We start from the raw sequence: 14,917 nt of genomic DNA, 5'->3' as shown, positions 1-14,917 counted from the left end.
GGGCACTTGGGAAGCAGAGGCAGACAGATTTCTGAGAATTCGAGGCCAGCGTAGTCTACAAAGCGAGTTCCAGGTCAACCATGGTTGTTACACAGAGAAACCCTATCTCAAAAAATTCAAAGTAAAAATTTACAGCTGGCCTTGGTCCCATATTGCAATTCCCTGCACTACTATATCCTCTAATGCAAGTGGAATGGAGCCTGGAGAATTTAAGTGAAGAAGGGAAAGATCTAATTAGAATTAAAATGGACAAATACCGGCAAACAAACAGTAGGACCACCCGAGTCCACTATGAGTAACTTCAAGCACAAAGTATTTCGACCATGATCCTGTTTCTCTTTCAGATGTGGTGACATTCTTCTCGCTGTCAACGGTAGGAGTACATCGGGAATGATACACGCTTGCTTGGCAAGGACACTCAAAGAACTTAAAGGAAGAATTACTCTCACTATTGCTTCTTGGCCTGGTACTTTTTTATGAAATCAATGATGGATCTTAGATAACAGAAAAAAGATCACAGATAGACTGCGAAAAACTGTATTTATCTTGTCAATTTTTATATTTAAAGAATATATTATAAAAAAATGCCAGGAAAAGTATGATATTATGAAAACAAGTTAAACCTCGGAGAACGTTTTCAAAAATAAAAACTGATGTTTTTATTTAGTACGGAGGATCTCATCACTCCAAACCTCAAGTTTATATTTTTCTATTCAATAAAAATCTAAAATGGTTTCTATGACACAATTCAAATCAATTAAAAATATGATATATGTGGAGTTCAAAAAGAGAGCACATTGCAGGCATTTAAATTTAATGGCAGAGAATTTGAAATGAGAAATAAATCTTTTCTAAATGAGAGCTGTCCTCCTCCCTGTGGCTCTAAGTTATTCTTCCACACACCAAGCCCTAGCCACCACCACTGCTGTTCTGCATTCCCTCCTGGGCTAAGTCCGTATTTTAAGCTTGGATTTTTGGTTTTACTAAGAAATAACTGACCTAACACTACTGTCATTGAGCTTATTTTTAGTATTAACACGGTAATGGTATAAAAAACACCCTACATGCTACTCTACCAAGAACCCTGGAAAACATGTCGACAGCAGCCAAACCACCTTGACGCTGGCTCAAACAGATGGCCATGAAGTGGTCCAGTGCTGTGCTGGTCACAACCGTCTCTACATGTGCCTGTTGGAAAGTACACAAGTTACATCACACGGGCCACCCAAATGCCTCCTACCATCTATGACTTTAGCTATAAAATGGCCCATTTAGTTACCAAGGACCCAAATTTTAAAAGACCGAAAACCTGCTTTCAAAAACTGATATGAAGAATGCACCCAAGTTCTTGAGATGCAGGAGTAGTAAGATGAAGAGCGGTTTTTGCAGCACCTCTTCTGCAACAGTATGCCAGTAACTAGAAAGCTAGTCAAGGCGGTTCCTTGACCTACATACTGCGTACACACAGCCAACCTTAGCTCTAAATCCCCTGCTGACTCATTCACATGACTTCCTTGGATATAAAGTCATTTCTGTCTTTTATTCTTTAAATATTACAAGACAAAGATTTTTAACTTAACACAAAAATGCACATTTTTATTTTGGAAAAGAAAAAATTAACGTTTCATTCTAACAGAACAAGATTAAAGGTATATTTCTTAAACATTATCCAGAAAAATAAGGAAATTTATAGCATCTATTTCTGGGACTGACAAACACAAAAGGTGGAGCCTACTCAGCAGGGGCAGCTTCAGCACTCTCCTGTTCAGGGACGGGCTCACTGCCAGCCTCTTTTCCTTCTTTGCTTCTTTTAGATTTTTTGTGCTTGTGTCTCCTGTGACTGTCCCCTTCTTCACTTTCATGGCGACGTCTACTGTTACTACAAGAAAAGGAATTGTGTTTAACAAAGCTTAAGTAACAAAGTCAATCTGGTCTAAACAAGCCTGGATTTAGGTTAAACCTATTTGTTTTCTGATGTACATATTTTGGAGAGTCATATGAGATTTTACACCAATTGTTATGGAGTTATCTTCACCCCCACACTATACCAGACTCCTAGCCCATTACTTTGTTCTGAAAGTCTTTATGAATTAGAAACTGAAGCATAATAACTTGAAACAGGAAATACTATTTTGTAAGATGAAATGTTCAGATACAATGAACATTGAAATCAATTTTAATATTGTTTTAGAACTGCAGGCCCCAATTTTTTTCTGTGAACTAAACATTACTTTAATATTAATTATAAAGAAAGACTGACTCATATGCCCAAATTCCTCTCTATCAAAGAAATAATATAAAACAAAGGAAAAACCACCAAGATATCTTATTTTAATTTTGTCTGAGTGATAGTAAAAGAAATGCAACCTTGTTAGATTTAAAAATTGCTGTTGACACCCAGAAAGAAGGAACTATCACAGACTGCCACTGGCCTGTCAGCTAGGAACAGTCTCATCTATCACTGGGCTATTGAAAATATTTTCATCTCTTAAAGAGACAACCGTGCCCATGCCCTTCCCCACCCCCAGACCAAAGTAGGTCACTACTGAAGAACAAACCTGCGAGAGGACTTGTGTCTGGTTTCCTCTTTCTCTCTGTGACGTCGCTCTCTGTGTCGCTCTTCTTTTTCCCGACTAGCTCTATGGCGCTCATAGCCTCTTTCTGCATACTCCCTGTATCTGTACCGCTCCTCATCACTGCAATGGAGTAGAAACGATGTCAGGACTACTAACTGAGTTGACTGCAAAAGGAAGAGCTTCCAAGCCTAACAGAGGCCTGAATGCTAACTTCTCATGTTGGAAAACAAATATTTCTTAGACTGAGCAGCAAATCAGAAACACATCTCACTTAAAACAACACACTAGAAAAATGGTCATTTGAGTCAGGCGGCAGTGGCACACACCTTAAATCCCAGCACTTGGGAAGGCAGAGACAGGTGGATCTCTGTGAGTTCAAGGCCAGCTGGTCTACAGAGTTATTTTTACAGGACAGCTAGGACTATTAGAAAAAGAAACCCTGTCTCGAAAAAAAAGAAAAAATAAAAAAGGCCATTTGTTCTATCTGCTCTGTGCTATCATAGTTTTAATGGCAGGTTTCATATTAGAATGTTTCTTCTGGGGAAAAAAAAAGAATGAGACCTGCAGTTGATTTAAATTTTAATCAGCAGGTTTTTCTTTTTACTCCCATTTTATAATTAAATGTATTTATGTATCTGAGATATCTACAGAAAATCTAATTTGCAAAACACAGGCCATGTGGTAAAGATTCTAAGAATGTATGGTTCACAATGGCTTCCACAGGAGAAGGCAAAAAGATCAAATTTTTTCAAGTGTTTGATTTTTACAAGAAATAGCGTAGATTTCATCCTGTGCAGATTAACACACATGAAGATTTTAAAACATTTTTATAAAAACATGTCTTAATGTACACATATCCATATGTACATGTATGGGCACACCCCGTATGTGTTTCCCCAAGAAGCATGTCATTGATAGGCAGTGCAGAGTGCCAGGATATCCATGAGTGCCCAGCACATTCTGCCTTTGCCACTTCTAATGCTCATTCCTGACACCTCAGTTTTCTTATTTATAACTGACAATCTTTTTCAAAGTTTCTATAAAACCGACAATAATATTTATCAAGAGTAGGCAATTAATAAATGGAATTTGGGGGCCTAAGAAGATGGCTCAGTGGGTAAAGGCACTTGCTGCTAAGCCTGACAGCTTAAGTTTGATCCCCAGGTTCCATACTTTAGAATAATTGAAATGACTCCAAGTTGTCCTCTGTCCTCTCAAGAGGCACTATGGGATGAGCATGTGTGTGTGCACACACAGCATAGTAAATGAAATTCTTCAATGACTTTAGTACCTAATTTTTCAGGAGGCGACCTTTCTACCAAGGCTACTGGGCCTCTAATAATCTCTCTCCAAGGCAAACCAAAGGAGCACAGACAAATGAACATTACAATTAATTCATCAACAAATGAGGTTTCTCTGAACGACTCAATGCGGCTACATAAGAGTAATGAAGGCCAGTTATTTCACAGTTTTGTCATGTGTAGCCCTCCTTTGCCCCTTTGCCCTAAAGCCAATTCTTGCTGGCCTTGGGGCCTTTAGGTTCCACAGGCAGTCATATGATGGGAGCGAGTTTCCGAGTGAAAACAGCACCTCCTCCACCCCTTTCTGATAGGTGCTGCAGTGCAAAGGTTCTTCCAGGCCTGGAACTCATTAGAGCACATGTCAAACAGCCTATAGCACCCAGCCTTCTTTCTGGTCTACAATTAAACTACCTTAAAAACAGATGTGAAAACTGGTCTCTCATTTTCAAAACAATGACCCTGTAATTTGTAATGCAACACATACGATAAACATTTTGTTTTAGAACACTTGTCAGTCTTTAGAAACAAATAGCTTTTACTTCCCATGTATAGTCCCTGGGTTTTTCCTAGGACAATTCGGAACACAGATTTCCTCTACCTTTTGCCTTTCTGGCCTTAAGCTTTTATTCCTATTTAAGCAGAACTAGATGAAAACATGGTTTAACCAATGTTTTCCAGTTTAGCAATTCAGTAGACCCTGAACATGTGTGTGTGATGCAAGAATAGTCTTCCTACACATTTCTGCACTAAGCTCCTTAACTATGGCACACATATTTTATAGATGTGCTATGTAGCAGAAACCAGTCAGCTTCCTGAAAACGACTGCCCTTGGACTTAAGCAGAATCATGCACTTAACTGCTATGGCTAATAGTGTATGTTCCACTTATATGTACATACCTTGCCACTCTTTATCTATTTGACCAATAAAATTGTATTAAATATGCACTATCTGTAAGTCATGAGGAAACTGACTTTTCCCATTCTTTGTCATATACTCTTACACTAAGAAAACCAGTCCTAATCAGCTTAACAGCAGTATTAAGTTTAATCTGTAAAAACGATGTATGAATATTTATGTATCTTCAGGATATACCACTGTTTCTGGCTTAGAACAAGGCTCAAAATGCCAATCACATGAATCAAAGAACGAATTTTTAAAAGTCAACTGCATAGAAAGGAAAAAGAAGAAAGTTAACAGATGTTTTTTAAAAAAGTAATTTTTTAAGAGAATAAAAAATTTTAAATGACACCACAGCCACATCATCTGCAGCAGCTAGGATGGCTCTTCCATCTCCACATCTGCAGCAGCTAGCAAGGCTCCACTGTTACCTCAATCTCCACACTGCTTACAGTAATGGGAAGCCTCAAGAAAGAAATGAGTATGATTTCAAGGGGCTTTTCTACCCACACCTTGAGCACTCTTTCCCCAATGAACTGGAATTCACTTCCTCACAACAAATCAAAGTGCAAAGTATAAATGAAGTGTGTCCAACACCCTCACATGCAGCACACCTGTTGAAAACACTAGGGGTGGGGCTGTGATCCCGCTCTCGCTCCCTCTCTCGGGTGCGCTCTCTTTCTCTGTCCCGGTCTCTGTCTCTCTCTCGGTCTCTGTCTCTCTCTCGGTCTCGATCTCGGTCTTTCTCTCTTCGTGCATAATAGTCCCACTGCTTGGTGGTGTCCACAAGGCTAGGCCATGAGGGAGCGGAACTGGTAAGATGGGGGAAGGCAACTAAAGGAAAAAACACATTAAGATCGAAGGTTATAGCACTTAGTCTGACACTATTCACTGGGCAAGAAATTCCCCAATATCAAAGCTGAAACCAGAAGACACTAGAACATCATTGAACTATTAAGGAGAAAATGAAATAAAGAATTATGTTTTAAAGACTCTGAGTGAACACCTGCCTACAGCATGCCCAAAGCAATGGGTTCAATACCTACATCTACAAAAAACAAGAACAACAAAAAACACACTTTAACAATAAAACAAAGACTTTTATAAACAACAAAAAATAAAGCAAAGCAAACCCTATTATCCAAGACAATGAAGGAAAATTATTTTAGAAAGGAGACCTAAAATGAAAATAGTTGAGCAAATAAACTATATATTCCTTTTAAGAATAAAATGATGAACCTCAGTAAGTTACACGAGAAAAACTAAAACATATTATCATCTCTGCATTGATTAAGAAGAGAGTTCATGCATCATTTAAATATTATTAAATAACCATCACAAAAATGGGAATAAACAACAGCAAAAAACAAAACAAGTAAACCATAGTTGATTCAGGAAATCATGGAATGGGATGGAAGCAGCAATACATCAAGCATCTCCATAATCATAATTTAAAATAACACTGATTTCATCAGTTACAAGACAGAGTTTGTTGATTTTTTACTTTTAAAAATCTATATATTCTGGGGGCTGGAGAGATGGTTTAGTGGTTAAGAGCACTGGCTGCTCTTTCCAGAGGACCTGGGTTCAGTTCCCAGCACCCATATGGTAGCTCATAACTATAACTCCAGTTCCAAGATGCCCCCTTCTGATATCCATGGGTGCACTGTATGCACATGGCACGTAGACATACATATAAGCATCCATATACATAAGTCTTTTGTAAAAGTGTGAGCACATGACATAAAAACACATGGGAAAGGATTGCGGGGGTGGGGCGGGGGTGGGGCAGAGGGATGGTTTCCTGAAGTTGAAGGGATAAGAGCAGTGGACCCAAGTTTGATTCTCAGCAACTGCATGGCAATTCCCAACCATCTACACTCCAGTGCCTGGGAATCTGATTCCTCTTCTGGTTTACACAGGCACCAAGGATGCTCATGGTACAGACAAACTTGCAGGCAAAACACCCATACTCACAAAATAAAGTTCACACATTTTTAAGAAGAGAAATTGGGCCTATTTGCAGTTTTAGGTCACAAGAAGCATGTTCTCCAGGAGGACTGTGGGTCATACACGTCTTCTACTTTCACTTATCTCTGTCCTCGTCATCAGGCTAACTGTTTGGTTCATTACACAATTCATACAAGTCTTAATTAAGAGTCATGAATTTGTCTAAGTTATGGATGGGAACCTCTAAATCTGTGAGCCAAAATAAAAAAAAAAAGATAAGAAACATTTGTCTCTTAGTATTCCTGTAATATTAAGACTTTTGAACTAAGTCTCACTTCATAAGGAGTCTTCAAATCACATCTAGAAAAGTTATGTTGTTCAGGGGTATGAGGATGAATTATAAATTCTAAAGTAAAAAAATAGAGTTAAAAGAGAACCGCAAAGAAGTCTATTTGTTGTCTTTACTGTAAAGCTTCATCGTGTGGCTAAGGAAACCTCTTCCTCTCCTTTACTAAGTTTTACAGTTGGCTTTCTAATTAAAGGCTTGTCTCTGGGAGGAGAGCTGAGCAAGGTAGAAAGTATGGAGGAGGCGCTTGCTTCCTAACAACAGAAATATATAAAAATGTTCTACAGGCTAGGTCAGTAATCTCAAAAAGGACTTTCAGATATGGTCTAGTGTTTAATCTGTACTGAAGCAAACATATAGGGGACAGAGTGACAAAAAACACCCAATGCCATTGAAAAAAAAAAGGTAAAACCAAACAAAGGAACTCAATGAGCGGTACTTATGGAATGCTTACATATTAGCAGTATCATGCTAAATCTGACTTCCAGCTTCGTTTACATAAGGAAAAGATTTAGGTTTAACTCATCTAAGGTTACCTAAAATAAGCTGAACCCAAGGCAAACCATAGAGCCTATGCTTCAACAATTCTTACTGCTTCAGGGGTAGAGAAAAGGGAAGGCACTTGTAACCTGCTGGAGATGGTGGTGATTATAAAAATGAGAGCTAACATTGGGACACTTGGTAAAGAACAGGGCAAGGAGCTTCAAGGTAATCCCACAGCCTTAGGGGAATGCTTTACTTTTGTCAGTTTAAGTTCTGAAGACCTCCGAAGGGCTTATGACTATAGAGAGGGCAAAGCAAGATTCCAAACAGTGTGACTAGAAAAACACAGTCATGCACTACCCTGACCTGACACACCCTGTAAGAGCTTGTTAAAGGTCCAGAAGCGTAGCCTCAGGACATAGATTCTAGCACAGAAATGTCTTTGAAAGTCATTAAAATTTCTCCTACCTTAAATGGAGGAAAGAGAATAGGCATCATAATGTCCACCTCTGGATTACTTCCATAGGAGAGACCGATCACAACATGCTATTCTGAAACACTGGTCAGGATGACGCCAAGGTACAGGCAACCAAGAAGCCACATAGCTAAAAAAAGCTCTCTGTCCCCTTGCATTTGCCCACAGGCCAGAAATCAAATCCACAAAAGTTCAGGTATATATCTCTTGTTCTCTTTACTAGAAAGAATGAAAACTGATTACTGGAGACTATTAGTTTGGAGATCTACCACTAGCTCCTTTATTAATTAATGACTTTATTTCATTATTTTTTCAGTAGTAGGGATTGAACCCAGGTCCTTGTTGACTGAGGCTGCTCGTTCGTTCCCCGCCACCCATACCCAAAATAATCACACAGAAATTATATTATTTGCAATACTGTTTGGTCAATAGTTTAAGTATATTTCTAGCTAGCTGTTAAATTAACCTATTTTTATTATTTCGTATTTTAAACCACAAGGCTCATGGTTTACCGGCAAGGTTCCAGCGGGTGGATCACGTCTTTCTCCTCTGGCGGCTACATGGCGTCTCTCTGACTCTGCCTACCCTCTCTGTATATCTTTTCCAGACTGGCTATACTCTGTTAAGCCACTGGCCGAAAGCAGTTTCTTTATTATCCAATGGCAATAAAACATATTCATAGCATACAGAGGGGAATCCACACCAGGTCCTCATCCATGCTGGCCAAGTATTCATCATGGAAGTCAGTCTGTTAGTGGGTGAACCCTAATTAAAGGGTCACTTACAGGAGCATGGATGGGGATTATTGATATGCCATAGGCAAGTAAGTGGACAATTCACCAATGGCTACAAATGCCACAGAAAAAAATGCCTCTCCCTCTCTGAGCCACCATTACTGGCTACATGCATATCCTAAGGTCATTTCAGGCACAACAGTTGCTGAGTTCATGTACGAGTATAAGGGCTGTCATATATGGAAGACAGACACTGCTTTACGACATTCCACCCTATCTTCTCTGATGTTGTCTGAAGCTTGCAGGACTGATGGACATTGGGCAGTTTGGGGTCTCTCATTTATTGTCTTTGTTACAGGTGCCATATAAGCCAGACTCTTCTACGCCTGTTTCTTTTGTGCTACACAAGCGATACAAGATAAAGAGTATGATTTTCTCTTCCTATCTGCCTTTGGGAGGGTGCTTCACCTAAGAACTGTGTCCGGCTTTGTTTTCCCACCCATCTACATGTCTAACAGCTTCTACTTGTTACCCAGTCCAAGAAGGCCGAATAACTATCCTTTCTTGGCACCCTGAAAGTTCATAATTTCCTCACAATAAATAGGCAGAAGGAGGCATTTTCAAATGTAAATCTAGCAACTTTAAAACTGCATAAAATTAACAGAAGTCTCATAGCCTTGTGGCAAACATTCATACTCCATAACACTACATAGAGGTACATTTGGTTTTACTGAGCTTCAAACAATGCTGCTTTTTTTAAAAAATAAATTGAAAGTTTGTGTCAATCTTACATGATAGAGCAACCCATGTACCAAGCAACAGTGAAATCCTAACTCTCTTCAATTCAACGAAAACTGGGCAAGGTAAGAAAGTAAAAATCAATTTGAAGACAACAAAAACAGGGTTGTGATGCTAAAGATTGATCTCAACAAAGTTTAATGCGGGGTACAGACAGAAACTGCAGCAAGCTGTCTACAAGGCCAAGAGAGCCAATGAATGCTGGCTGCACTAACCAAAAAACTTTCAGTATAGAGCAGTCTTCTCTAGAAGATACCATTTAGAGCTTTTACAGCTAAAGACAAGTCAAAGACTAGTTGCAAAGGCTATAGTAGCCTGTGACTTTACATTGAACTCAATGTCCATTTACCATTCACCAAGTTCTAGAGCTCTCCAGTGCTCTGAGAATGCAGTAAGGCCTGGGTGGCAGCATACTGTCTACAACCTGGCTAATTATTTTAAGTCCACTACCAAGACCGACTACTCAGAAAGAAAACAAAAACAAAAGCCAACCTCCTTAAAAATACTTCTGCTCAATGAAAATGCATCCAGTCACTCAAGAGCACAGATGGAAATGCGGGGTGCAATTCATGCTGTTTTCGTATCTGCAACCTGTGCTCAAGAGTAATCTGGCATATATACAGACTTAACTCCTTCAACTAATACTTCTTACTGTGTAAACATGTTTCCATTTCTTTACCAATATGTACTTTACTGATTGCCAGGGGATCTGAGTGGTGAGTAACTTACCATTGCCGTATGGAAACGCCCGTGCAGAACGGCTGTCATAACCAGAGGAATGACCACTGTGGAGGAAAGAAGTGTCTTTATATCTGATGCAAATAAGTACTCAATCTTAATATTCAATAAAACGAAGACAGTTAAACAACAAAATTTAACCTTAAAACAATCTGCTGCAGAGTCTTGATATTTCTTAATATGACAACATAGACTTTTTCACCTCAAAACATCAAGACCCAGAAGTCACTTGGTATTACTTAGCATGACTCATACAATCAATTTCAGCTTTCTCAGTAAGATAGAGGGAAAGTTTGAGGTTAACAGAATGTTTGAGGTTTAAAACTTAATCTTAAAAAAATTAGTTTTAATGCCTATAAGTTGGTTATAAGCCAATCGATAGTATTTTAAATGGACATTTTGATTGAGAAACAAGTATGTGTTCAATAAGAGCTTAACCAAATCCTGGGGTTGGAGAGATGGCTCAGCTGTTAAGAGCACTGGCTGCTATTACAAGGACCCACGTTTAATTCCCAGCACCCACATGGCAGCTCACAACAGTGTGTAACTCCAGTTCCAGAGGATCTGACACCCTCACACCAATGTACATAAAATAAAATTAAATTATTTAAAAAAGGAAAAAAAAGAAAAGCAAATCCTCACCTTTCACAATTTGCTTTCTGGAGTGGCACTTTGAAACCACTGGGATGGCTTGATGCCACTCATGAGCCCAACTGTCCTCTGCTTTTATATAATTTGACTACTAGTTTTTAGAGTATCTTCACTTTGATTCAAGTACTGGAATAGCTCCTGTTTCCTAGTGAGTTCCGCCTGCCAGAACATGTGCTGTTCTAATCTTCGGAACTGAGTCTAGAGACTGTAAGCTAGCAACACTGATTGTTTAAACACATACTACCACCAACTCTTCAATATAGGAGACTAAGAAGATTAAATATAAGATGGGAGAAAATAAAGCCACTGCTTTAGAGGATGGATCTGGTCCTTCTGTGTGGAGGTGGAGATGCAGCAGCGCAGCAGGAAGAAAATAGCATTTTATTCTTATTAAGGTTCATTTCCCTTTCCAGCAGATACAAACTCAGTATTAAAGATTTCTAACAAACTATTTTTATTTCTTGAAGATTTTCTTTGCCCTGTTTTGGTAACAGGCTATAGTTACATAAAAGTACTTAATACAGATTAAACTTATGAATCAACAGGCAGGTGCTGTGTCTATAAAAATTAACATCAGAAAGTATTAGAAAAGACCCATGTGTGAGGTTCTGCTGTAAGGCTGTCAATGATCATCCCGCACTGCTTTACCTTTCTATTGTTGGTATAAGAGATGGAGGTGGAGCACCTGGTGGAGGAGGGAAACCTGAAACATTCAACCAGGAGATAAGATAATTAACAGGATGCATATGCAATGTCAAGAGTGAAACACAGTTGCTGAATATCACTAAGATTTTCTGGGGACACAAACGTGCTTCTCTACATGATTATGAACAGGAAAAAATAGAGCTGAAACTTATAAACAGTTTTTTAGCGCAATAACGTTGTTAATTAACAGTCTGATCTAACACACAGAGCACAAATTGTCAGGACACCTGGTCTTATTTTCAGCACCACACACAGCCCATTTTGTGCGTATAAGAAAGTTAGTCTCAATGCCTTACCTTTTCCACATAAAAAAAAAACAGTAGTAGTTTTGCCATCAGATTATGTTTTGAAGAAACACAAATAAAATAGCACTGACGTCATTTAAAAATAGCCTGAGTTTCAGATTTATAGAAATTTCTTTAAAGTGGATAATTTATAAGCAAAGCCTAACCAGTAAATATATGTGTTCATAGCAAAAACATCTGCCATGAAATATTTTAAATAACACAACCCCAATGAACTACTTTACAAAGCAAGGCACATAATGGAATTTTTGAATTGGTCTTGAGGCAAATCATTTGCAACTTTGTATTGTGAGGCCAGCACTCTCATTCACTCGCACAGCTAAATGAAATCCCATAGAATAGCACAGCTAAAGGGTCCTCAGCAGCAGTCTCCTCTAGATTTCTACAGCCAGATCATAACAGTGTCATAGCCAAAGACTCACAGTTTCACAACTTCTGATACCTATTTCCCCCCAGGATAACAACCTCCAATATTAGGACATGCATCAAATTTAACAGTTTCAATCCTTTGCCCTGTGGTTCACGTACTGACGGAGATCAGTCCACTGCTACCCCCATTGTCTTCTACTTCCTGGCTACTTTCCACTAAGGTTCCTTTCCAGTGTCCTCTGGGACAGAAATTCCAGTGCTCGTTCTTCTCAAAACTTCATTTACTCAGTCTTTAGCTCTGCTTCCAACTATTTCAAGTTCATTATGCTTGTCAGTCTGTCCAGTTTTAGCATCTGTAACTCTTCTACCACCATCAAGCAGGCCCAGGGTTAGCAGCTACCACAGTAGTCCTCAAGTCCATGTCTCACATGACACAGGTTCACAGTCATACTATATTTCACACTAAAAAGACAAAACAATCCCTTAAGACTTGCCCTGGCCAGCCCTGTCTCAGCCAGTGACGGTATTCCTAGCTGAGCACGCACACTAAGCTGCGCACTCTGAACTCCCCTTCTGCTGCTCCAGGTCATCTGGAATTAGACCTGCTCTTCTCAGCATCAGCACTAGTCATTTTCCTCACAGCCCTTGGTTTTTAACACTGAACTAAGTAAATATACTTTCTACTGGCGTCACCATTACACGATAAAAAACCATTGACAAATATATAAAGACAGCACTGGCTACAGAAACACTCCTACTGACTACACCACTGCAATGCCCAACTGAACACCTCTAAGAACAAGTACTTGACTAGTTATTAAGCCATACAATTGCTTTGTAGTTCAGAAAATATTTTCTCATGACAATGAATTATGACAATGGGTAAACAATTAGAAGTCGTGATAAAGTCAAGATAAATTATTTTTCTTTTCTCTGAGTCACTTTTACACACAACAAAATCATTGGTCTAAAAAGCATTTCAAAGAGTGATTTTATTTTATATCTTCTATTGTTTTCCTCATAAATTGATAAGGCGAGAACATCTATTTCTACAGAAATGGGTAGGATAGGCTTAAGAAAACTAAACGTCTTAAAGCTGGAGCGAAGCAAAGGCAGAGCTGAAAATAGGACCTTGAATCCCAGGGGCCTAGTGCACATTCTAACCGCATCAACACCGTCCCTCCTGTAACGATAAGCTTGAAATTTCATGTTCATTAACAATGATGGAGAAAACATGAAAAAAGTTTTACCTGGAGGTGGTACAGTTATTGGAATACCTAAAAAACAAGTGATGAAATTTAATATAGTAACTGGATTTCAGAACCTGGTATGTTTTTATGCCATCACCAAAACAACTTTGAAATAAAACCCCTGTCTCGGCACCCTGGCTTAGCACTCAAGAAAAGCGCTCTGTTTTCTTGCAGACCAACGATTCAAGTACAGCATCCAACTTCCCTGATGAAAAACCAGTCTACCAACTTCATAACAAGATTGCCCCACTAGCTGGAATCACAAATGAAGTTAAATGGCACATCACTTAAAAAGCACACAAAATATCAAACTCCGTAATGTGGAAAAACTCACTAAATTTGGTCATCAGAAACCAATTTTGTTAGTTTAACACTTTAATGTAAATACTGCATGTAGGTAAAGATTACGGTGAGGCCAGTGTGGGCCACTCAAGTGTGAAGACTGCTTTGCTGCTGTTGCCAGGAGTCAATAGTCAATACTCTTTGATTTGAAGAAGCGGAAAGGAAGGCATAAGAAACATACATATGAACACATGCATACACCCACACCCACATGAACAAAAACACATAATTGCCTTCTACAGGTGTTAGCAAAGCAATACTGGAGTGTCACTCAATTCTTTGTAACATATAGCCTCTAAGAAATAAACTATACATGAACATTCTAAATTTATACTGGTGAAATGTCCCTGTTAAGTACTAAGCAACTAAAAGTAAATCCTAATTTTAAATTTAAGAAATACATGAAAGCCAATGTGTAACATGAAAACTGGAACTACCTTTAGTTAAAAAAAAATGGGTCACAAGCAAGAAAAAAATTCAGCTTTTTCATTAAAAGTTTTATATTATCAATAAATTCAATTGTTCTAACAGTTTATTAAATCTTATCTTTAAAATTGTATCAAAATTAGCCAAAGGAGGGGACAGATCCACTACTAACTGCACACAAGTAAACGGAAGCACTTTCAGGTGTTTCATGAGCATGGAAATCTGCAGCAGGCTGACTGTGAATGTTCTGATCGACATGTTTTACTGGAAGAAGGCTGTCATGAATAAGAACTTAAGACAGCATTTGGCCTTAAAACACAGACCCAAGTACCTGATTTAATCCCATGAAATAAAAGGCTATAAAACCAGCAAGAGTGAAAAAGTACGTAAGGCAGCCATGGCATTCCCAACCTACCAAACTAACACAGGCAATCCCATTTTCAGCTTTCCCAAGGTTTTAGTCTGATGCCTCTCATATCCACTGATGTCTAGCAGATAGCTCTAACCAAGAATCTCAACTGCAAAGCTAAATGAGGGAAGGCAGGCAGGCAGGAACAGTATGTTTTTAT

At 38.8% G+C, this 14,917-nt stretch overlaps 2 protein-coding genes across 15 annotated transcripts in view; one reads left to right on the top strand and one right to left on the bottom strand.

Moving 5' to 3' along the window:
* Lnx1 (ligand of numb-protein X 1) overlaps window positions 1-480 on the top strand; it is a 105,089-nt gene extending 104,609 nt beyond the window's left edge. For both annotated transcript variants that reach the window (XM_057772821.1, XM_057772822.1), the window contains one exon: window positions 345-480. In XM_057772821.1, the coding sequence (XP_057628804.1) occupies window positions 345-480 (136 nt within the window). The remainder of the gene's footprint in view (window positions 1-344) is intronic.
* A 316-nt stretch (window positions 481-796) lies between these two features.
* Window positions 797-14,917, bottom strand: part of Fip1l1 (factor interacting with PAPOLA and CPSF1) — a 62,696-nt gene continuing 48,575 nt past the window's right edge. For 4 of the 13 annotated variants that reach the window (XM_057772823.1, XM_057772830.1, XM_057772827.1 and 1 more), the window contains 6 exons: window positions 13,581-13,607; window positions 11,600-11,654; window positions 10,292-10,347; window positions 5,391-5,610; window positions 2,559-2,696; window positions 797-1,879 (listed from right to left, as the gene is read on the bottom strand). In XM_057772823.1, the coding sequence (XP_057628806.1) occupies window positions 1,732-1,879; window positions 2,559-2,696; window positions 5,391-5,610; window positions 10,292-10,347; window positions 11,600-11,654; window positions 13,581-13,607 (644 nt within the window). In that variant the 3' untranslated portion in view covers window positions 797-1,731. The remainder of the gene's footprint in view (window positions 1,880-2,558; window positions 2,697-5,390; window positions 5,611-10,291; window positions 10,348-11,599; window positions 11,655-13,580; window positions 13,608-14,917) is intronic. The other 9 variants (XM_057772826.1, XM_057772831.1, XM_057772829.1 and 6 more) reach the window with 4 other exon arrangements.

This window comes from Chionomys nivalis, chromosome 6, assembly GCF_950005125.1.
Source record: "Chionomys nivalis chromosome 6, mChiNiv1.1, whole genome shotgun sequence".
Lineage (NCBI taxonomy): Eukaryota > Metazoa > Chordata > Mammalia > Rodentia > Cricetidae > Chionomys > Chionomys nivalis.
The sequence above is the reverse complement of the archived record's forward strand: the minus strand, read 5'-3'. Positions and strand labels throughout refer to the sequence as shown.